Source organism: Stegostoma tigrinum, chromosome 19, assembly GCF_030684315.1.
Source record: "Stegostoma tigrinum isolate sSteTig4 chromosome 19, sSteTig4.hap1, whole genome shotgun sequence".
Taxonomy (NCBI): Eukaryota; Metazoa; Chordata; class Chondrichthyes; order Orectolobiformes; family Stegostomatidae; genus Stegostoma; species Stegostoma tigrinum.
Genome location: NC_081372.1, coordinates 1,677,777 through 1,702,828, shown reverse-complemented (window position 1 = coordinate 1,702,828; position 25,052 = coordinate 1,677,777). Strand labels below are relative to the sequence as shown.

The 25,052-nt window shown below is 43.1% G+C and overlaps 1 protein-coding gene across 2 annotated transcripts in view; it reads left to right on the top strand.

Moving 5' to 3' along the window:
• rbl1 (retinoblastoma-like 1 (p107)) overlaps nt 1–24,782 on the top strand; it is an 85,532-nt gene extending 60,750 nt beyond the window's left edge. For both annotated transcript variants that reach the window (XM_048550401.2, XM_048550400.2), the window contains exons 18-22: nt 4,763–4,834; nt 4,983–5,076; nt 7,756–7,967; nt 18,386–18,550; nt 20,588–24,782. In XM_048550401.2, coding sequence (XP_048406358.1) covers nt 4,763–4,834; nt 4,983–5,076; nt 7,756–7,967; nt 18,386–18,550; nt 20,588–20,758 — 714 coding nt within the window. In that variant the 3' untranslated portion in view covers nt 20,759–24,782. The remainder of the gene's footprint in view (nt 1–4,762; nt 4,835–4,982; nt 5,077–7,755; nt 7,968–18,385; nt 18,551–20,587) is intronic.
• The last annotated feature ends 270 nt before the right edge of the window (nt 24,783–25,052 follow it).

Genomic DNA, 25,052 nt, shown 5'->3' with positions numbered 1-25,052 from the left:
ATCCCTTAAAATGGCCACCCAAGTGGACAGGGTTGTTAAGAAAGCATATGGTGTTTTGGCTTTCATTAACAGGGGGATTGAGTTTAAGAGTCGTGAGATCTTGTTGCAGCTCTATAAAACTTTGGTTAGACCGCACTTGGAATACTGCGTCCAGTTCTGGTTGCCCTATTATAGGAAAGATGTGGATGCTTTGGAGAGGGTTCAGAGGAGGTTTACCAGGATGCTGCCTGGACTGGAGGGCTTATCTTATGAAGAGAGGTTGACTGAGCTCGGTCTCTTTTCATTGGAGAAAAGGAGGAGGAGAGGGGACCTAATTGAGGTATACAAGATAATGAGAGGCATAGATAGAGATGATAGCCAGAGACTATTTCCCAGGGCAGAAATGGCTAGCACGAGGGGTCATAGTTTTAAGCTGGTTGGAGGAAAGTATAGAGGGGATGTCAGAGGCAGGTTCTTTACACAGAGAGTTGTGGGAGCATGGAATGCGTTGCCAGCAGCAGTTGTGGAAGCAAGGTCATTGGGGTCATTTAAGAGACTGCTGGACATGCATATGGTCACAGAAATTTGAGGGTGCATACATGAGGATCAATGGTCGGCACAACATTGTGGGCTGAACGGCCTGTTCTGTGCTGTACTGTTCTATGTTCTAACCACCCTATTTACCCTTTTGGCCAGATCACTGGACCTGGCCCTGTTCAGGTGGAATCCATCCCAGAGCTATAGATCCCTCTTTCCCACACCACTCGTTTAGCCACGTGTTTACTTGCCTGATCCTCTCCTCCCTATGCCAATTTGCACGTGGCTCGGGTAGCAATCCAGAGATTATGACCCTTGAAGACCTTTTTTTTTAATATTGTTCCTAGCTTTTCAGAATCCTGAAAAAGGTCTTTTCCCTCGTCCTGCTTATGTTGTTGGTACTTACATGGACCACAACAACTGGATCCTCCCCCTCCCTCTCTAGTTTCCTCTCCAGCAGGTAAGAGATGTCTTGCACATGGGCAGGCGACACACCATGCGGGATTCTCTATCCTGCTCACAGAGGATACTGTCTATCCCCCTGATAGTGGAATCCCCTACAAGTACAGTCGGTCTTTTTGCTCCCCCCCTCTTGAAAGGTCTCCTGGATCATGGTGCCATGGTCAGTTGACTCATCCTTCCTGCAGCCCTGTTCCTCGTCCATGCACGGAGCGAGTGCCTCATACCTGTGGAACAATGTCACGGGCTGCGGCTCCTGTGTTCCTGTCTGCAGGGTTTCTCTACCTGCCTCACTCGCAGTCACACACTGCTATCCCTGCCCGCCAATCGAATTAACATTAGTTAATCTACCAGGTGTGACTGCCTCCTGGAACACAGTATCCAGGTATTTCTCACCCTCCTAGATGTGTCGCAGTGTTTGGAGTTCGGATTCCAGCTCATCAGTTTTGTGCCAGAGTTCCTCAAGCAGCCAACACTTGTTGCAGATGTGGTCACTGCTGTTCTCAATGGGATTAGATAGCTCTCACATTATACAGCTACAACACATCACCTGGCCTGCCATCTCTACTTAGTTAATTATTTAAAATGTATCAGTTTTTTTTAGTTTTGCAGTGTTCTCTGCCCCAGTAAGTTTACTCCGTATTACTCTAATAGACTCCGGCTTTGCCTTCTGACCTGCTTTCTGAGGATTTGACATCTAGGTGACCACCCCAAAAGATAAGAGATGAGGGGGAAAAAATGCAAATAGCTTACCTGCTCACCACACTTAGTCTTTATTATTAGGTTAGAGGAGGTGGAGGGGTGGGAGACACTACACATGTAGTGTGTCAGCTATCAGTTAATTCCCAAATTTATTGGGTGGAAGCTTACCTTCCCAAGCTGCCCTCGCGCTTCCTCCCGGACTTCCACTGCTGAAACACTCCAGATGAATTCTGGGAAAATATCAGAGCTGCACCATTATTTACTTCCAGTGAAGCTTTTGGACCAGCACTGTTAGGGAGAGGCGATGGCCTCGTGATATTATCACTAGATTATTAATCCAGAAACTCATCTAATGTTCTGGAGATATGAAGCCTGTGGCAGCATTCAAACCCAGGGTTGAACTTGAATTCAATGCAAGCAAAAATCTGCAATTAAGAATCTACTGATGACAATGAAATCATTGTCGATTTTAGAAAAACTCATCTGGTTCACTACTGTCCTTTTCGGGAAGAAAACCTGCCATCCTCACCTGGTCTGGCCTACCAGACCAACAGCAATGTGGGTTGACTCTCAACTGCTCTCTGAAACGGTCTAGCAAGCCATTCAGTTGCACCAATTGCTACAAAGTCTCAAAGAAATAAAACTAGACAGATCACTTGGCACCAACTTAGGCACCAGAAAAAATAATGGCAGAAACAGTCCTGTTATCCCTGCAGAGCTCTCCTTACGAGCATCTGGGGCCTAGTCCCAAAATTGGGAGAATTGTCTCAGAGTAGTCGAGCTTCAACCTTACATAATTAAAGTCACGGAATCATACCTTACAGATAATGACCCAAGCACCACAACCATCCCTGGGTATGTCCTCTTCCACCAGCAAGACAGATCCAGCAGAGGCAATGGCATACAGATGGGAGGGAGTTGCCCTGGGACTCCTTAACATTGACTCCAGACCCCATGAAGTCCCATAGCTTAATGTTAATCTGCTGATTACCATGTATTGCCCTCCCTCAGCTGATGAATCGATACTACTCCATGTTGAACAATACTTAGACGGACCATTGAGGATGGCAAGGGCACAGAATGTATTATGGGTGGGGAATTTCAATGACCACCACCAAGTGGCTCAGCAGCAGTACTACAGATCAAGCTGGTTTGGTACTAAAGGACATAGCTGCTAGACTGGATCTGCAACAGGTGGCAAGGCAACCAACAAGAGAGAAAAATATTTGACCTCGTCTTTGCTGATCTGCCAACTGCAGGCGCTTCTGACGTGACCATATCTGTAAGAGCAACCACTGCAGTACCTGTGTAGATGAAGCCCTGCCTTCAGATTGAGAATGCCCTCCATTGTGTTGTGTGGCACGCACACAGCCCTAAATGGGGCAGACTTCAAACAAATCTAGCAACTAAAGATAACAGTGTGGAGCTGGAGGAGCATAGCGGGCCAGGCAGCATCAAAGGAGCAGGAAAGTTGGTGTTTCAAGTTTGCCAAGACCATTGGGCTGCCGACCTCATTACAGCCTTCGTTCAAACATGGATAAAAGAGCTGAGTTCCAGAGGTGATGTGCGAGTGACAGCCCTTGGTTGCATTTGACTAAGTGTGGCACCAAGGACCCCTAGCAAAACATGAATCAATGGATAACAGATTTTATTGGGGCAAACTGTCCGTTAGTTGGAGTCATACCTGGCACATGGGAAAATGGTCGTTGTTGGAGGCCAGTTATCTCAGCTCCAGGATATGTCTGAAGGAATTCCCCTAGGTTCTGCCATCTTCAGCTGCTTTATCAATGATCTTCCCTCCATAATGAAGTCAGAAGTATAGATGTTCGCCAATGTCCAGCACCATTTGCGACCACTCAGATACTGAAGCTGTCCATGTCCAAATGCGACAAGATCTGGACAGTATCCAGGCTTGGGCTGTAAAATGGCAAGTAATGTAACCATTTCCCTAATGCATTCAATGGTGTAACCATCACTAAATCTCCTCTACCAACATCCTTGAGGTTACCATTGACCAGAAACTCAACTGGACTTACCACACTGGAAAAAAGTGGCTACAAGACCGGGCCACAGGCTAGGAATACTGCAGCAAAAAGGTGGAGCAACTATCAGTGAAACTGACATCATCATTTGAAATCTTGCCAATTGTTAACCTATCGGTTCTTATCAGTTGAAAGTCACTTCTGTGTACACCAGCTCTTGAAAGTCGAAGAATAGGATTAATTTATTGGGCGAGCTTAAAGGGAATGGGGAAAAATGAGTGACAGCTGGACTGTTTTAGGAAAAATGATGGGGGATGAAGGTAGGGATGGAGAGAAAGCTGATGACTGTATATGTGTCACTGGGATGAAAGGGTTCCACAATTTTCATGGAATATGAAAAATTTGACTGAAATTTACATAAGGTCAGAAAATAACTTTTGCCAATTACTTCAAAGTCATCCAGACTCACTTTCTTCTTGACCAACATTCACTTTAATTCTCTGCAAATATACGTCAAATATTTACCTGTTTTTGTGGTTCTGGCTAGCTTTTTCTCCTGCTGTAATGGTTTCCCCTTTCATAATTTTCTAATCATTACTTTTTAAAAATCCACCGTTCTGACCTACCTACAACATTTTTTTAACCAATTATGTGCATTTTTTATATACTATTTCTAACCCTTCTCATTAGCAATGGATGATAAGTCTGTCCCTTAATCTTTCTTAATCATGAAGATGTATTTTTCTTTGAATTCTGAAATATCCCCTTAAATGTTCTGCTGCATCTCTCCTGACCAATCCTTCAACCTAACTGAACAATTCGCTTCATCCAGCTTTGTTTTAATACCCTCATAATTATCCTTAGTTAAGTTTAAAAGGATAGTCTTGGACCTGTTCTTCTTCTCCGTCAAACTAAATGTAAAGTTCACTCAACTTGGGATATCCCTCTCTATTATGCAAATAACATCATTAATAAACAGAGCTTCCCCTCCACGTTTTCCTAACTGCCTGTCATTCCAAATGTCACGTACCCTTGATGTTCAGATACCAACCCATATATTCCTGTCTTTTTAAAGGCTGTTGTTATTGACTCCCTCTTTGCAGGTTACTAAGGAGGATAGATCTTTCACAGATATAATGAAATGTTACAGAAGTCAACCCCAAGCCAACAGCAATGTGAGTTTGCATTCCTTTTATACATCTGACCCTTTTTCATGCTTGCCAGTTTTGTTCTTTGAGCAGTAAATTATGAAGACTTGCTGATTTGAATTTCCAGCAACTACCTTCTCCTTTTGTGTAATAATTTTGCATTATTTCTTTTCAGGTGTACAGAAGCGTTCTCCTTCAAGGAGGCAAGTGGTTAAGGATGACTGCTATTGATGAGCATAATGGGGTAGATGTAAACATGGAAGAGCAGGGTGAGTCGAATGCTGTCCTGAGAGAATTTTATTTTTGAATGTGTTTTCAGAACATTTGACTTAGTGACTAGTCCACATTTAACAGGTTACATTGACAGGCTGTTGTGAAAGAGGTTCAGTGCAGTAAACAAAAAAAACTATATACATGTTGACTTGAAAGTTTTTGAGAAGATTTGTAGCTTGGGTTGTGGATGAGGTTGTAGACTTGCTCACTGAGCCGGTGTGTGTATTTGCAGATGTTTCATCACCAGTGCACATGTAGCATTGGTGTTCTGTCCCACTTACTATTTATATGCCTCGGTTTGCTGGGGTGGTTGGCGCCACTTCTGGTTTTGTTTTTCAGTAGTTTGTATATTTGTTGTTGGCGTTCAGGTTGAATGCCAGGCCTCCAGGAATTCCCTGGCATGTCTCTGTTTGGCTTGTACGAATTTGTGTCCCTCTTTGTCCATGTGCACTGAGACCACTGAGAACTGGCCATGTCTCTTGGTGGCTAGTTGGTGTTAGTTTACTCTCATTGTAAGCTTTTTTCCAGTTTACCCAAGTTAATGTTTCTCACAGTCCTTGTACAGTATTTTGTATACTACATTGGTATTATTGGTTGTGGGTATGGGATCCTTTACGTTTGTCAGTGGCTGTCACAGGGTGGTTGTTGGTTTGTAGGCTACCCTGATACATAGGGCCTGAGTAGTTTTGTGGTCATCTCTGCTATGTCCCTAATGAACGGTAGGATGGATAGCGTGTCTGGCCTTGTTGCGTTGTCCTGTTACGGTCTATCATGGCGATAATGGCGGATTGTGCATTTTGAGTGTCCATTCCTTTTAAAAACTCCATATAAGTGCTCCTGTTTTTACTTTCCACAGTTTCAGGTTGCTGCAGGGCGTTGTGGCTCGTTTGACTAATGTTCTGATGCAGCTCCATTTATGGGTGTTAGGGTGGTTGCTGGTGTAATTAAGTACCTGGTCCACATGGGTAGTCTTCCTGTATACGCTGGTATGAAATTGCTCGTTGTTCTTATGTTCTGCCATCACGCCTAAGGAGAGTAATCTGTTATTGTCCTCTCTCTCTTTTGTGAATTCTATTCCAGAGAGGATGTTGGGGTTTTCTTCTAGTCTTGTGTCTTTGATAATCACAAAGGTGTCATCTACTTAGCGGCCTCAGAGTTTGGGTGGGGTATGCATTAGTATGAGTTAGTGGGGAGCGGTATGCGTTCTAATCTTTGCATTACTGCTTCTGCTATTGGGGACCCCATTGGTGTTCCATTGATTTTGTTTGAATATATGGCTGTTGAAGGTGAAGTGGGTTATGAGACACAGATCCAGCAGTTTCAGGGTGCTGCCCTTGATGCTGTTGGTGTCGTGGGGTGTCTGCCTTTTTGGTTTGCCAAGCAATGTGGCAGTTGCCTCTTTGGCTAGGTCGATGTTTGTTTGTGGATGTAAATAGCAGGGTGACGAAATGTCTGCAGTCAAACACACTGGTTCGGCAAGCAAGTCATCAGCCACGTTTTGACTTTTCCTGTGTTATCCTCAGTGCAGTTCATACAGTACTGTGTATAATATTGGTCTCTTTACTTACGAAAGAACATAAATGCAGTTAAGAGAAGTATGTCAGACTAAGATCTGGACTTCGGTGAGTGGCCTTTAGAAGAAAGGTTGTAAAGGCTGGACTAGTATGTGCTGGATTTTGTAAACTCAAGCGGAAACATGGTTGAAATGTAAGTTCTTGAGGATCTTGATAGGATAGAAGTGCAAAAGACATTTCCTGTTATGGGAGAATCGAGAGCGAGAGTTGTTTAAAAAGAGGAGCCGCCCATTTTAAGGCAGAGGTGAGAATTTTTTCTCACAAAGGGTTATGAGTCTTTAGAACTCCACAGAAGGTGGTAGAAGCTGTATCGTTGTATATTTTTAAGCTAAAGATTCTTAGATTGTTAATCAATGAGAAGTTGGAAGGTTATTGGGCTTGTACAAGTAGAATTTTAGCAGTAGGGAAATTGAGGGTTATGGAGAAAAGAGGGGTAAATGGAGTTGAGGATTATCATATCAGCTGTGATCTCTGATCTAGCCTACTACTCTGTTTTATAGGTGGGGATATGGAGTAATAGTATCAGCCATGATGTTTTTGAATGGTGGAATTTGCCCATGCTGCTTCGTAATTGCTGTGTTATGAAAATTCTTATTGTACATCAGTGATGCTTAAATAAGGCTGTAGTGATAACAGAAATTTCAGCTGAATGTGTACTATTATAGTCAAGCACCTATGCACAGTCTGCTGTGTTGATATGTTGCTTTTCTTTTGTCCTTTCTCTCCCCAGTTTTCACTGCCCTCATTACCGCAAGTTACTTTACCAGCAGAGTAAATGATTGATGTGAGAAATTAAATTTTTAAAGGTGTGCTCTTCTGGTAGTGAAAATAGAGTGCATTGCTGGGGAAGAAGTGAGGGTCTGTTATTCTCTATATTACTCACTACGCTTCTGATCTGGGAGCTTTGAAAATTACAAAGCAACATATTCCCCAAAACCTGTTTCTTTTACCTTGAGAAGCATAAAATTAATTGAAATTGAGCTACTGGTACATTGGTTTTATTTTCACTGAGAATAAAATAAAAGAAGAAACTTTCAGAATGGAAAGATCAGTTTGTCTTAAAAGCTGAGAATAACAATTTTCTTTTTGTCCCACTTCTAGTGCCCAGTAGTGACCATCCAAGCTCAAAAAATAGCATTGTACGTTGTCCTGGCAAAACAAGCAGCCCTCCATTGTCTCCCGCCAGAGTGTCCAGGTGTCCTGTAGCTCTTCAGGAAGAGAGGGGTGACCTTATTAAGTTCTATAATACTATCTATGTGAACAGGATTAAGGAGTTTGCACTGAAATACTCCAATGTAAAACAGGAGTGTGGGGTGAGTAAACATGAGTGTTTGAGACTGCTGCTGATCAGCATTTTTAAAGCATGTATGCAATGTTTTCATAAGACAACTTCCATTCCTATTTAAGATAATAAAGTGTGAAACTGGATGAACACAGCAGGCCAAGCAGCATCTCAGGAGCACAAAAGCTGACGTTTCGGGCCTAGACCCTTCATCAGAGAGGGGGCTGGGGAGAGGGTTCTGGAATAAATAGGGAGAGGGGGGGAGGCAGACCGAAGATGGATAGAGGAGAAGGTAGGTGGAGGGGAGGGGATAGGTCAGTCCGGGGAGGATGGACAGGTCGAGGAGGCGGGATGTGGTTGGTAGGTGGGAAATGGAGGTGCGGCTTGAGGTGGGAGGAGGGGATAGGTGAGAGGAAGAACAGGTTAGGGAGGCGGGGACAAGCTGGGCTGGTTTTGTGATGCAGTGGGGGGAGGGTGTCGAGCTGGGCTGGTTTTGGGATGTGGTGGGGGAGGGGGAGATTTTGAAGCTGGTGAAATCCACATTGATACCGTTGGGCTGCAGGTTTCCCAAGCGGAATATGAGTTGCTGTTCCTGCAACCTTCGGGTGGCATCGTTGTGGCACTGCAGGAGGCCCATGATGGACATGCCATCTAAGGAAAGGGAGGGGGAGTTAAAATGGTTCGCGACTGGGAGGTGCAGTTGTTTATTGCGAACCGAGCGGAGGTGTTCTGCAAAGCGGTCTCCAAGCCTCCGCTTGGTTTCCCCAATGTACAGTGGATACAGTATACTACATTGGCAGACATGCAGGTGAAAATCTGCTTGATATGGAAGGTCATCTTGGGGCCTGCGATGGGGGTGAGGGGAGGTGGTGTGGGGGCAAGCACTTCCATTCCTATTTGATGAGATTCTTGCATTGATTTGTAACTGGTGTATTGGAGATTCTTTGCATCTTTGAAGTCTGCAAAGGAAGTCAGATTATGCCCCAGATGATGTGTATCTGAACTTTGATTTTGTGGATCTTTCAGTTAGGCTTTGGTTTGGGAAAGAGAAACAGGATAGGCCTGTGTCCAGCAAGTATGTTATTTTGAATAAGGACAGGATTGTGCTTCACTGTGGTGCCTTTGTATACTTAATTGAAGATATATCTGTTAGTATTTAAAATGGGGACAAATTACTGAAGGACATCTGGTCCCTGTGGCATGCTGATCAAAAAGGAGCTGGCATCATCTGGAGAGGGAGAAAAATATTGTTTCAACTGTTTGGGTGTTTTCCAGCATGTGATATTGATACTTTGTCAGGTTAAGTAATTTGGTCGTTCATGTAAGTGTTTCAGTGTCACACTAATCCATATCACTTTATATGGCACCAGAACTCAGTACATATCAATGGAGATCCCTTCTGATCTGGTTGGATGGGCCTTTTCCTTCGAAGGGTAACAAACAGAAGTTAATACCATTTAGAAGTCCTAAACCTGCCCTCACGGCAACAGTCATCAATCCTGATGTTTCACAAGAGCACTGCTTAATTGGCCTGGCTCCTCAAATATCCTGGGCCTGGCCTTCCTGAGGAGGTTGTTGCATCACATCACAGTAGACCCAAAATCTGAGGGTCATATCCTTATATCAGTTCTGAAAACAATCAGCTCTGGAGATCACAGCGGGTCAGACAAGATCCATAGAGAGAGAGAGCAAGCTTTCATTTCGAGTCTGTTTGACTCCTCTTCAGAGCTGAAGTGAAGTGGCCAGCTTTCATGCTATAGTTCAAGGGGGGCCCAGTCACACTGCTGAGAGTAATGGAAAGGGGCAAGGGTAGAAGCACAGTAACAGGTCAGATGCGGCTGAGGACCCTGTCAACGACACTGTGTGGGAAACCACGGTCAGAGAAGAAGCAAACCATGTCAGCAGCACTGTTTGGGACAGTGGCATCATCAGAACAGATACAACGTAGGCAAAGGAAGTGGGAGAACGGGATGGAGTCCTTGCAGAACGTGAAGTGTCGTGAAGTGTCATGAACTGTAGTGAAGGTAGCTACTGGGAGTCAGCAGCTTTGTAGTGGAGGCAGTGGGCAGTTTATTCCCCAAAATGGAGACAGAAGTCAAGGAAAGGAAGTGTCAGAAATGGACGATGTGAAAATTATAGATGGGTGAAAATTGGAGACAAAATGGACAATGTTTTCAAGGTCCTAGCAGGAGCATGAAACAGCACTGAAGCAGTCATTAATGTACTGAGAAAAGAGTTGTGGGGTGGTGCAGTGTAAGACTGGAACAAGCACCAATTTCACAAGGGACAGGTTAAAGTAAGTGAGAGGATCCAAGAAAATGGCTGACTGTGTCTTCCTTGTGGTCGTGAGGCTGTCCCTAACCTGAGTTCTGTTTGGTAGGCTTGCCATGACAAAAGGGCGACAAACCCTGCACTGCCTGAGGCAGTGCAGCCTGTTCTCTGTGCAATCTACGTTGACCCAGTGGGGTGGCCAGTATGTGTTATAAAACGGAATGGGTATCATACACAGGAACAGGCCCTTCAGCCCCATAAGCCTGCACCGACATGCTGCCCATCACAACTAAAACCCCCTACCCTTCCAGGGACCGTAACCCTCTATTCCCATCCTGTTTGTGTATTTGTCAAGACGCCCTTCCAACATCACTATCATGTGTGCTTCCACTATCTCTCCTGGCAGCGAGTTCCAGGCACCCACCACCCCCTATGTAAAAATCTTGACTCATACATCACCTTTAAACCTTGCCGCTCACACCTTAAACCTATGCCCCCAGTAACTGACTCTTCCACCTTGGGAAAAAGCTTCTGACTGCCTAGTCTGTCCATGCCTTTCATAATCTTGTAGAGCTCTATCAGATCCCCCCTCAACCCCCATTGTTCCAGTGAGAACAACCCAAGTTTCTCCAACCGCTCCACGTAGCTGATGCCCACCATACCAGGCAACATCCTTGTAAATCTTTTCTGTACTCTCTCCAAAGCCACCACATCCTTCTGGTAATGTGGCAACCAGAATTGAACACACTGTTCTAAATGCGGCCCAACTAAGGTTTGATGAAGCTGCAACATTACCTGCCTTTTAAACTCACTGCCCTGGCCAATGCAGGCAAGCATGCCATATGCCTTGTTGGCTTCCTTCTCCACCTGCATTGCCACTTTCAGTGACTTGTGTACCTGTATGCCCAGATCCCTCTGCCTGTCAGTACTCTTTCCACCTGGATTAGACCTTCCGAAATGCATTGCCTCGTTTTCTGGGATTTAACTCCATCTGCCATCTCACTGCCCAAGTCACCAACTGATCTATATCCAGCTGTATCCTTTGATGGTCTTCATCGCTGTCCACAATTTCACCAACCTTCGTGTCATGAGCAAATTTACTAATCAGACCAGTTACATTTTCCTCCAGATCACTTTTAAAACACAGCAAATGTACCAACACTGATCTTTTGGGAACGCCACTAGTCGCAACCCTCCTTTCAGAAATGTACCTTTCCACTGCTACCCTCTGTTTTCTACGACCAAGGCAGTTTTTTTATCCATCTTGCAAGCTCACCTCTGCCCCCATGTGACATTACCTTCTGTATCAGCCTGCCATGAGGGACCTTGCCAAAGGCCTTACAAAAGTCCATGTAGACAGCATCCACTGCCCACTCCTCATCGATCATCTTTGTCACTACTCAAAAAAAAAACCAAGTCAGTGAGACACAACCTCCCCTTCACAAAACCATGTTGCCTCTCACTAATACACCCACTGATTTCCAAGTGGGAGTAAATCCTGTCTCGAAGAATCCTCTCCAATAGTTTCCCTACCACTGATGTAAGGCTCACCTGTAATTAGCTGGATTATCCTTGTCACCCTTCTTCAACAAAGGAACAGCACTGGCTATTCTCCACTCCTCTAGGACCTCCCCTGTAGCCAGTGAGGATACAAAGATTTCCTTCAAGGACCCAACAATTTCCTCCCTTGCGCCTCTCTGTATTTTGGAGCATATCCCATCAGGCCCTGGGGACTTGTCTACCTTAATGTTTTTCAAGATTCCCAATACCACCTCCCTTTTGATCTCAACATGACCCAAACTATCTACAGACCCTTCCCCAGACTCCTCATTCACGAAGCCTTTCTCAGTGGTGAATACTGTGCAAAGTACTGATTTAGCACCTTGTCCATTTCCCCTGGCTCCACACACACATTCCCTTCTCTGTCCTTGAGTGGGCCAACCCTCTGCCTAGCTACCGTCTTGGCCTTTATATATGTATAAAACGCCTTGGAATTTTCCTTAATCGATTGGCCATTGATTTTTCATCACCCCTTTTATCCCTCCTGACTCCTTGCTTAAGTTTCTTTCGACTTTCCTTATTCCACCCTTGCTCCGTGTTCCTAGCCTCCTACCCTTGATTAATGCTTCATTTTTCTTTTTCATTAGGCTGACAATATCTCTTGTTATCCAAGGTTCCCTAAACTTGCCGTACTTATCCTTCATCCTTACAGGAACATGCTAGTCCTCCATTCCCAGCAATTTACGCTTGAAAGCCTCCCACATACCAGATATTGATTTGCCCTCAAACGTCTGCCTCCCATCTGCATTCTTCAGTTCCTGCCTAATATTGTTGTAATTAGCGTTCCCCCAATTTAGTACCTTCACCTGACAACTACACCTATCTTTATTCATCAGTACCTTGAAGCCTAATGAATTTTGATCACTGTTGCCGAGTTGCTCCCCTACTGAGACGTCGACCTCCTGGCCAGGCTCATTCTCCAGTACTAGATCCAGTGTGACCCATTTCCTCATTGGACTATCTACATACTGTTTCAGGCAGCCCTCCTGGATGCTCCTTACAAACTCTACTCCATTGGAGCTCCAAGCACTAAGCGAGTCCCAGCCAATATATGAGAAGTTACAGTCAGCCATGACAACAACCCTGTTACTTTTACAGCTTGCCAAAATTTGCCTACATATCTATTCTTCTATCTCTCTCAGCCTGTTGGGAGGCTTATAGTAAACCCCAAACATTGTGATAGCACCCTTCCTGTTCCTGATCTGTATGAGCCATCCGAGGTGACCTCCTTAAGAAGTAGTGCACCTCCTCCACCCCTTTTATATCCCCCTCTATCCTGCCTAAAAGATCTGTATCCTGGAACGTTAAGCTGCCAATCCTGTCCCTCCCTTAACCAAGTCTCTGTAATAGCAACAACATCATAGTTCCAAGTATTAATTCAAGCTGTAAGTTCATCTGCCTTACCTGTTACACTTCTCGCATTGAAACAGATGCACTTCAGTCCACCAGACCCACTTTGTTTTGCAAGCACATCCTGTGTGCTCTTTCTCTGAGTTTTACTGGCCCTATTCTCTAGTTCCCTTTCAGTAATTCACTTTTGCTTTCATTCCCAAACCCCTGCCAAGCTAGATTAGATCCTCCTGAGTGACACCAGCAAATCTCCCTGCCAGAATATTTGTACCCTTCCCATTTAGATGCAACCCATCCTTCTTGTACAGGTCCTACCTGCCCCAGAAGAGATCCCAATGATTCAGATATCTGAAACCCTCCCTTCTACAGCATTTGTTTAGTCACACAACGAGCTGTACTATCCTCCTATTTCTAGTCTCACTGGCATGTGGCACAGGGAGTGATCCTGAGATTACAACCTTGGAGGCCCTGCTCTTTAACTTTCTACCTAACTCCTTGAACTGCTGCTGCAGGACCTCGTCACTCAGCCAAACTATCTCGTTAGTACTGATATATACCACAACCTCTGGCTGTTCACTTGACAACAGCCCCTCTGCAAACCACCTTCTGGAAGCAGTGACTGAACTGATTCAGATCTTCCCCACGTCAGCCAATCAGCGTCACCACTCTGCTGCTCTCTTCTTGGTGAGTTCTTGGTGTCATATTTGCATAACATTTCCCCTCATGTTTTTATCTGTAGTAATTAAGTATATAACAAACAATAAGGGCACCAGTACTTATCTTTGTGGTACATCACTGTACACCAGCCTCCAGTCACTCAAACAGCCTTCTGCCGCTGGCCCTTGCGTCCTATTACTAAACCAGCTTCTGATCCACCTCACCAGGTTTCCCTCAGTCCCATGTGCTTTCACCTTCTCAGTCAGTCTCTAATGTGTAACCTTTTCAAACGAATTGCTAAAATCTACTTAAATTACTGAACTTCTGACATCCACATACTTGATCACATTTTCAAAAAATTCTGACAAATTTATTTGGTATGGACACCCTCTTTCAAAGCCTTGCTGACTATCCTTAATTAACCCATGCCTTTCCAAATAGGTATTAGTTTGGTCCTTCAGAATTTTCTCCAGTTGTTTCCCTACCACTGATGTAAGGGGCTAAAAAGGCTGGCAGTGGCCAGGCCCAGATGGGATACATCCTAAATTACTGAGAGAGATAAGGGAGCAAATTGCAAAACTATTGACAGAAATTTTCCAGGTCCCTCCGAATATAAGGTTAACCCTGGTGGACCGGAGGATTACAAATGTGGCACTGTTGTTTAAGAAAGGGGCAAAGGATAACTCCGGAAACGACAGAGCTGTCAGCTTGACATTAATAGTGGGGAAAACTGCTAGAGGCCATAACATGAGGTACGGTAAGTACCTTCGAGAAATACGAATTAATACTAAACAGTCGCTGTGGCTTTATCAAGGGCAGGTCATATCTGGCAAATTTAATTGACTCCTTTGATGAAGTGACATAGGTGATGGATAGGGCAGTGCTTGTGGGTGTAGTATATTTGGACTTTCAGGTAGCATGATGGGTCCTTGGCAGCATGGAATAGAAGTTGGCTAAAAGATAAGAGATACAGGGTGGCTATAAATGGGCATTTCTGAGATTGCAGACAAGTTGAAAGTGGTGTTCACCATGGATTAGTTTTGGGATCCTTGCTTTTTCTGATTTTAGTAAAGCCTTTGACAAAGTTGTGCGTGGTAGACTAATTAGTAAAGTTAGGTAACATAGGATTCAGGGTGAGCTTGTGAATTGGATACAAAATTACTTAACCTGAGACAGATAGTGATGATAGGTGGATGTTTCTTGGGCAGGAGGCCTGTGACCAGCGGTCTTCTGCAGGGATTGTTGCTGGGTCCACTTTTTTTTTGTTTGTCACTTTATGTAAATGATTTAGATGAGAATGTAGAAAGCATGGTTAGTAAGTTTGCAGATGACACCAGAATTGGTGTGATGGACAGTGAAGAAAGTTACCCAAGGTTGCAAAGAGATCTTGATCGATTGGGTCAATGGGCTGCCGAGTGGCAAATAGAGTTTAATTGGATAAATACAAGATATTATATTTTGGTAAAACAGGTAACAGCAAGACTTATACAGTTAAAAGTAAGGCCTTGGGCATTGTTGTAGAACAAGGAACCTGGGGGTTCAAGTACATAATCCTTGAAATGTGCATCACATATAGATAAAGTGGTTAAAGCATTTAGCATACTTGATTTCATTGCTCAAACCTTTGAATATAAGGGTTGGGATATTATGTTGAGGTTGTGCAGGACATTGGTGAAGCTCCTTCAGGAATACTGTGTCCAATTCTGGCCACCCTGTAGTGGGAAGGATATTATTAAGCTGGAGAGGGTTCAGAAGAAATTTCCCAGCAACATCCTGGTAATGGATAGTTTGAATTAGAAGGAGATGCTGGATAAGCTGGTACTACTTTCGCTGGAGCCTAGGAGGTTGACAGATGACCTAATAGAGGTTTAGACCGTAAGACATGGGAGCAGAAATTAGGCCATTCGGCCTATCCAGTCTGCTCTGCTGTTCAATCATGGCTTGTAAGTTCCTTAACCCCATTCTCCCACTTTCTCCCATATCCCTTGATAACCAAGAACCTATCTATCTTAAACGTACAGAATGTACACAATGACCTGGCCTCCACAGCCTTCTGTGGTAGTGAATTCCATTGACTCACCACTCTCGGGCTGAAGAAATTTCTCCTTATCTCCGTTGTAAAAAGTCTTCTCTTTACTCTAAGGCTGTGCCGTCGGATCATAGTCTCTCCTACCAATGGAAGCACCTTCCCAGCATCCACTCTGTCCAGGCCATTCAGTATTCTGTAAGTTTCAATTAGATTCTCCCCCCATCCCCCCCCAATCCTTCTAAACGCCAATGAGTATAGTCCCAGAGTCCTCAAACATTCCTCATATGTTAAGCTTTCCATTCCTGGGACCGTTCTCATGAACCTCCTCTGAACCTGCTTCAAGGCCAGCACATCATTCCTGAGGTATGGGGCCCAAAACTGCGCACAGTACTCCAGATATGGCCTGACCAAGGCCTTATAAAGCCTCAGGAATACACCCCTGCTGTCGTGTTCAAATCCTGTCAAAATAAATGCAAACATTGCATTTGCCTTCCTGACAACTGACTCAACCTGCAAGTTTATCTTGAGAGAATCCTGGGCTAGAACTCCCAAGTCACTTTACATTTTAGACTTCTGAATTGTCTCCCCATTTAGAAAATAGTCCATGCTTTTATTCATACCAAAGTGCGTGGCCTTACACTTTCCCTCGTTGTACTCCACCTGCCACTTCTATGCCCACTCTTCTAACCTGTCCAAATCCTTCTGTAGCCTCCCCGCATCCTCAATACTACCTGTCCCTCTACCTATCTTTTTATCATCTGCAATCTTAGTCCGTTTGTAAAACAACGAGGGTATAGATAAGGTGAATGGCAGGTGTCATTTGAAAAATTTCAAGACTAGGCATATTTTAAAGGTGAGAAGAGAAAGCTTTAAAGAGAAATGAGAGCCAATTTTTGTTTGTATATCAAATGAACTTGCAGGGGGAGTGTTGGTTACAGCTACAGTTTCAGTATTTAAGAGATGTTTAGATAAGTACATGAATAGGAAATGTTTGGAGGTGTACGAGCCAAGCACAGGCTGGTGGGGCTAGTTTAGAACATAGAACAATACAGCGCCGAACAGGCCCTTCAGCCCTCGATGTTGCGCCAAACTGTGAACTAATCTAAGCCCCTCCCCCTACACTATCCCATCGTCATCCATATCCTTATCCAAGGACTGTTTACATGCCCCTAATGTGGCTGAGTTAACTACGTTGGCAGGCAGGGCGTTCCACGTCCTTACCACTCTCTGAAGTTTGGGATTATGTTTGGTATGGACTGGTTGGACCGAAGGATCTGTTTCAATGCTGTATGACTCTTACAAATTGAAGCATAGAGTATAAAAGCAAGGTTCTGGGTACCTTAAGAAAGAATGTTAAACTCTGGAGAGAGTGAAAAGGAGATTTACTGGAATGATACCAGGAACAAGGGATTTTAGATACAAACACAGATGAGAAAGTGGGTTTGTTCTGTCTGGAGCAGAGAGGATTAAGTGGTGACCTTATTGAGGTGTTCAAAATTATGAACAATTTTGACAGTAAGAAAGGTTATTCTATTTGTACTATTTGGTATGTCAGTAACTAGCGCTCACAATTTCAAGATTGTCAGCGAGAGCGCTAGGAGTGAGGTGAAGGGAAACTTATTTACTCTGTTTGTTATGATTTGGAATGTGCTGCCTGGGAGAGTGGTAGAGGCAGGTTCTGTAAGAGGTTTCAAGAGAGTAGGATATGTATTTGAAAGTGAATTTAAAGGGCTAAAACAATAGGGCTAGAGAATGCGACTAGCTCTTTCAGAAGCTTGCATAGACACATTGAACTCAAAGGCCTCCTTCTGTACCATAAAATTCAGTCATTTTATAGCGGTTGCCTTTGCTTATCAGAGGCACTCTCCTTCCACCTCTGCCACTACCATCAACACCAGAGTGCCACGAGGTTGATAGAATTGAAATAGCAATGAGGAAAAACAGCAGAGTTAGCTCATTAGCTATCTACTGTCTTGGACTCCTTTTTTGCTATAAAGTCTTTCTCTAACCTTTAAAATGCAGAGTATTAGAGAGTAAGTTTTCCAAATTCTTCCTGTGAAAACGGATCAGAAAAAGACATTTATCCTGTGTATTTCTTTTTTAAGAAACAGTCTAATGATGGCAGAGTGATAGCCAAAGCTAGTCTTCTCACGTTGCTGGGTGCCTATTACAGCCTTGCTGATATGATTTGATCATCTGGCATGTTTGATAAGGCATCACAGGGCAAGTGGTTGACTGCTAAAGCCATCAACTCTTCTAAAATCTCAGTTGCCAGCGGTGTCTTACTTGCAGCAGTGCCATGAAGTATTCCGAAGGAAATACTAGTGTTTAAGAATGGTTATAGTCTGCTGTGTTCGTTTTAACTTGCTTATTTCCATTGCTGCTTGGAAAGAGCTGGTTTGGCAGTGAGTAGGGGTAAATCTGTCAATAGGGAATTCCATGCGTATGTGGAGTAGACTCTAGGTATGATTTTTCTAATTGTCAGGTTTAAAATTGGTTATTAACTGATCTTTGAAATGGCTGTATAGAGATTGATTCCTGTGTTTCAGTATTACATCCAGCTTTGAATGTTGCCTTGACAGGTGGAAGCACCACCACTATCTCCTTTTCCGAATGTTAAACCCCACCCTGTGTCACCACGACGGATATCACAGAGACATGCGGTCTATGTCTCACCCCACAAGAATGGCACCTCCCTAACACCACGTACAGCTATGATGTACAGGTTTAACCGGAGCCCATCAAAGGTGAGCCACTTGCTATTAAATAATTGATCAGTTAGTGATTCTATTTCAGTTCTTTTAGGCAGATTAACAACAATTTTCTAATGAATTTTGATGTTTACTTTCTTATCCTCCGGGCATTTTAAGAGTCAATCACATTGCTGTGGATCTGGAGTAACATGTAGGCCTGAACACGTAATGATGGCAGTTTCCTTTCCTAAAGGATTTTACCGACCCAGCTGGGTTTTCCAACAGTTGACAATGACTATTATTGAATTTAATTTAAATAAATCCTGACCTAGCCAGCAACGCCCCCAACGTCCAAATGTATTCTTAAAAATGAGAAACTGGACGACACTGAACTATTGAAGTTTTTATAGAAAGAAATTAATCAAGAGCTTGAAGGGAACCCAGAGGCCACTCAGTATAGAGCTGGAAGAACACAGCAGGTGGCATCAGAGGAACAAAAAAATTGACGTTTCGGGTTAGGATCTTTCTTCAGAGATGGGGAGGGGTGTGGGAGCTGGGAAATGAATAGAGAGGAAGGTGGGTGGGATGGTGATAGGTGAATGCAGGTAGGGATTGGTCAGTGGGAAGGGTAGGGTGGATAGGTGGGGAAGATGATGTGTCAGGGATGAGAGGTATGTTTGGACGTATGATAGGGCCATGGCTGGGGACAGTTTTAAAACTGGTCAATTCTATGTTTAGGCTATCGGGCTATAAACCTCCAGGGCCAAATATGAGGTGTTGCCCCTCTAGTTTACGTGTGGTGACACTGGAGGCAGCCCAGGATGGGCATGTCACCGTCAGCCATGTCACCATTACCTCCACATTTCTGAAAAGGATCCTGAACCAAAATGTCAACTTTCCTGTTCCCCTGATGTTGTATGGCCTGCTGTGTTCCTCCAGCACCATACGGTGTTGTCTCCAACATCTGCAGTTCTTGATGTCTTTGAAGGGAACCATGTGGTTTCCTGGAAATTATTTCAGAAGTTTAATGTACTTCGCCTTCTGATTGCAGAAAGTCGAATGACTGATAAAAATAAAATCTTAGCAAAGCTTTTAGTGAGGTAAGAGGTGAGCTTTATTACCCTTAATTGCTGTCTTTGATGGACACTATATGGGACACTGAGCTGAAGGTTGCCTGCAGACAGTATACATTTAAGGAGAGGAGCAAGTGCAGGAAGTATGAGAATTTTTTTTCACCCAGAGGGTGGTGGATATATGAAACATGCTGCCTGAGAGGGTAGTGGAGGCAGGTACTATTGCAATTTTTAAGAAGCATCTGGATGTGCATTTTAAATGCCAGGCATAGTAAGCTGAGGACCAAGTGCGGTAAATGGGACTAGTCTAGTTTGGTGTTAGTCAGTGTAGATATGGTGGGCTGAACAGCCTATTTCTACGCTGACTGTAAACCTTTCTTGACTTGGTTTATGTTTCACAAACCTAGGAAATACCTAGAAAAAAAGTCTGAAAACTTCTTTCTCCCTCTCTTGTTTAAAGGGCTTGAAAATCTGAAGAAGTTTCCTCATCTCAGTATTTTGACTAGCTTGTAAACCATAAGAAACTATACAGTGACTGCTGTCCAAAGACATGGATCAAATTTGTCATTCAAGCTAAAAGTGTTTGGAAGATTTTCTATTGGCCTTCTGTGGTCAGCAGAACAATTTTGACAAGACTGAAGATTCACCCATGTTCTGTCTGGTTTTCAGACATTGGCCACAAAGGGTGTTTTTCCTTTTGCCCTGGTTGAACTGTCATCTTGCAGCCTTCGTTGTCTGATTTGTTGTGGGTGTATCTGCCGAGGAGATATAGTTCTAATTCCGATTGAAGCTTGGATGTTTTCCCTACTTGTTTTAAGGCTGAGTTTTGTGTCACAACAGAGGTTCTTTCGTACATGGCCCAATTCATTTGTGAAATTGCAGCTCTGTACCTAGGAGGAAGAATAAAATGACAAATTGGAGGAAAGCAATGAAATATCTGCACTTTGAAAGTCAAAATTATAATAATTCTAATTTAATCGCTCATTAATTTTCCATTTCTGTTCTGAAATTTTCACAGAATCTCAGAGACATCAATTGCATGATCAAACAAGGGGAGCGGTTGAGCAGGAAACGAGCATTCACCATGGAAGGTGACGGCGAGTCTCCAGCAAAATGTCTCTGCCAAGAAAATGACGACATTTTATTAAAACGATTACAGGATGTCGTCAGCGAGCGGGCTAACCGTTGAGAGCAGTGCCACACATTGTAATGCTTCTGCTTCGGGTTTTATTATGTAGAATTCCTAGAATCAGACATATCAGAGTACTGTTTTGTGTGGAAAGCCTAGAATCCTTCCCACATCCAGCTATCAGGTTGAGACTTGCCCACCAGACCACTGCGTACATTTTCTCCTCCCTTTAAACTTATTATCCAGAAGTAGCCATTAATTGAGAACAAACTCAACCATGGATCATCACTGGGTACTAAAGGGATGAAACAAAATATCTCATCAATAACCAAAAATCTGACACACTAAATGTGCCGCGAGTGTTACTGTTGGTCAGGAGCAAGGAATCAAAATTTCATTTTGCTACCAGTTTCATAGTTGCCTGAGGTTTTGACCTTGTGTGCAGCTAAATAATAGGCTGACATGTCAGGAAGAAAGCCTTTAGGATATTTGCAGCTGAATTTTGATGGTATGTTTTAAATTATTTATTTGGATTTAGATTGATGGCAATTATTAGAGGTACAAAGAAGTTTCAAAGAGCTGTTGTTTTTTAATTGTGTAGTTTTTGTGTGAGGGGTGTCAAGCAAATTGACAAAGTAATGAAAATGATAGCGTTTGATAGCCTCATAACAAAGGACTGTAACTAACCAATACCTGATGACTTGAAATTCCTGTAAAGTAAAATGGACCTGTAATCCCTGTCCCTTCTTGCTGCAATGTTCCAGTTCACTTATGGAGCTGATTGACTCTCACTTCTTGAAGCCTACTTGCTACAATGAACATAGTTGCAGTAACCTGTGAGTAGCTCAGAAGGCCCCTTAGAATAATGGATTAATAGAATCTGGATCCTCTTGTGAAAGTTTTTTGCTTGTTAAAAGGAGAAATCTTAATACTGAAAGGTGAGCCATCTTCAGGTCTGATAAAGCACCACTGCAGGGTTTTGTTCTCTTATTTGTCCAGATTTGCGTCAGCACCAGTCTCGGAAGAGCACCTTACTGCGCCAGTATGACATTTTCTCATATATATATATATATAGCTGCCTTCCTGTGACCTTTGAGACTTCCTCCGTATTGGTACTAGTTAGTGACATCAGCTGTAAAGTATCCTATTGCCATCACAGCACTGGTTGATAATTTTAAGATGGATGCCAAGGAGCATGATTAAAACACTCATTCCAGTTTACCTTGAGATTGTAATCTCTACTGAGAATTTATTTTTTTCAGGACCCTCTTCAGTCTGCAGCAGTATAAGCCATAGAAAGTACAGTTCATTGGGGTAGTTCTATTCAAGTCTTCATTAACTCATTTTTCGCTGTGTTTCTGCCCAAAGAGATTGAAGGGTGATCTTGCCCAGAAACCTTGTGCCTTACTGTTTTTGTGTTAGGCTCCTGCCTGTTCTATCCTGTCTTAGCAAGAGTGGTGAATTTTCCTATTTGCCTTTACAGTTCTTACAGATTTTAGCATATCCAGTGGTAAATGTTTTAAAACCTTAACCATAGATGCCAGAACCCTTACACATCTCGAGGATGGTGTATTTGTGTTATGCAGAAACCATTAACCAATCACATTGTTACGTCCATGAAATGATACACAATCACTTTCTCCAAGTGATTTTACTCTTGTGCTCATGAACATTATCTCAGGTTAACCAAGTTGTTTGGTGGACAAGACATTGATTTTTTTTTAAAACCTAATACTTTTATCCATGAACGTGCAGAACTTCCTCTTTGACACACTAAAGAATCAGATTAGTGAGGCTGTCACAGAAACCGGATTTTTCAAAGACCATGCTACTTTTTGCACACCCCATGGTGTAGGAAATACTAAGTGTCATGCTATAGCTATGTGGAGGTATAGTATTGGACAAACAAGAGAGAGCTATTGTTTATTAAGCTGCAGCTATAATTGACCTGGAATACCTGATGATGGCAAACACAAAAATTCAAATTAAATAGAACAGAATATAGAACACCCTTTATTGTCACATGTACTCCAGTACAGAAGTACAGGGAAAAGTTTTTATGATGGCTGCCTTTAATGGCACCCTGTTAGGTACAATCTTGGGTACAATGAGGAATAAAAAGAGAAGTAGTAGCATTACCTACAGTGTCTAAAAATAAGTTAGAAATAAGACAGTTATAACAGAATTAAAGGATTTACATCACAGTCCAGTAGTGTTTAAAATAGCAGCAGCTCAGCACGTGGTCTGACTGTCCATGCCAGGCACAGGTCCAACAAATGTCCTCTCCAGCACTCGGCTGCATTGAGGTAAGTTGCATCATACCATGACTCGCTTCACCTCATGCTGTTGCAGAACTCTGATCTCTCTCTGAGCCTGCTCTGGGACTCGGGTCTCCACCCCCACCCCCATGTCACTCCGGCGCTGTTGAAAAGAGAGGAGGGGGGATAAAAAATAAAAGCAACAAAAAGAATAGATGAAGCAGAGGAGCTCCAGTTGGAGTGTCCTACTCTGCTGTCATCTTGCCAGAGGAATATGCATAAAATGCCTGCTGCTGCTTTTAAAAGTAACTAATTCTCTGAGCCAAAGCAGAATATTAACAGGTTTAAAAGGTTCACTAGTAATTTGACGAGTACTGAGAATACACTGTAGGCCAGTCAGTTTCTGACTGGGAAAGATTGGTTAACAGCTCAGGTGTTTGTGTATCAGTCGTGTTTAGTTCACTCCCCTATACTACTAACACTGCTTCCTTTCCCACTTACCAGTCAACCCGCACCATGCGTTTGAAAGATTCTGAGGTTCTCATTATTCCTCAGGTACTCTGATTTTATGTGTATTTATAGGGCAGTACAGCTCTTGTTCTAGCCAGCAACGAGTGCTCCATCTCAGAGGGACCTCTGAAGATTCTGGGCACTGTGTGGTCTTCTTTATTGTAATAAGCTACAGTGCATTAATATGTATTGTGTAGCATCTACACACATCATTCTCTCCTTTTTGCATACATTTTCTGTTGTGAAAAAGGGGATGGGAGTTAGTCATACAGCAGACCCTTTGGTCCAACCAGTCCATGCCAAACATAATCCTAAACTAAACTAGTCCCACCTGCCTGCTCCTGGATCATATCTCTCGAAACCTTTCTTATTCATGTATCCATCCAAATATCTTTTAAATGTTGTAATTATTGTTAAATTATCATGTAAATTTGTATAGAGCTTAAGTTTTAGATTATCCTATGCATTAATATTTGTACTTTGTTTTATGTACGGAACTGAGGCAGTTTGAGTTTTTAAGTGTGAAAACATGTTAAGAAAATTATCAAATCTGATTCTTCTTCTCACCCATAATTTTAACTTTTTCAGGAACTTTATTTTCCTTTGAGCATTAACAGCTAGCTTGCCACTTCCAGCTGTGTCCTGAGACCGGAGTGAGTGTGGAGGAGGAGGAAGCTGGTGGGGACGTCACCTTTAAACATTCCATTCTTGTTAGACAGCTCATTGTTTAACAGTGAATTCCTTTATGCCACACTTACCTCCAGGTCAAAGATGGGCAGTGAGGAAAACACGTAGGAGGGTAGTTACATATTAGCAACAACTTCAACACGCAGAGGGTTTTCCTGTGTTGTGACAGAGCAGTATCCCAGCGGAACAGCATAAACGGCAATTTGCATAGTTTCATCAGGATTTCTGTCATCACCTGCAGCAGATTGGAAGCAATCATCACTGAAATACTGCCTCCCAGTCTCCAGAAAACTGGATTGTAAATGGTAAAATTCCCCAGTTATCAGGCAAATTCTTCTGGTTCTGCTTAATGTTGCAAACATATAGCTTCCAGAGGGAAGTTTCCCTTCATCCTTGAACATATCATGAGCTGAGGAATTTTCCCAATGCCACCTCTCCTTCCTTCCCCCCACCCAAGCTCCCTGGAATTGACCACTTGTAGTGATGTGCTGGGCTACCAATGAGAATGAGTGGTTGAACCATGAGCAGAAGTGTTTTTAGTTGAAACAGAAAAAGTTTTGTATCTTCTATAAAGTGCACTTTTTATCCTGTGGTACAGAAGTGACACTGCAGTTTAAATGTATTCTTTTATGGACTTTGTTTTAATAAAAGAAAACATTTTCAGGATCTTTCTATGTTCTGATTTCTTTAAAGATGCTTTGCTCAGAGTCTTCATTCCCATATGTATATTCTATTAGATTTGACTCTCCATTAGCAGTTGCACTGATGTTTCACGTGGCTTGATGTCTTTTTGTGCAGCAGTTACTATTTTTCCTTGTGCCATCAGCAATGATTCAGTGAGTAATATTCCTGCAGTGGCGTCAGAAAATTATGGGTTCGAGTCCCGCACTCAAGTCCTG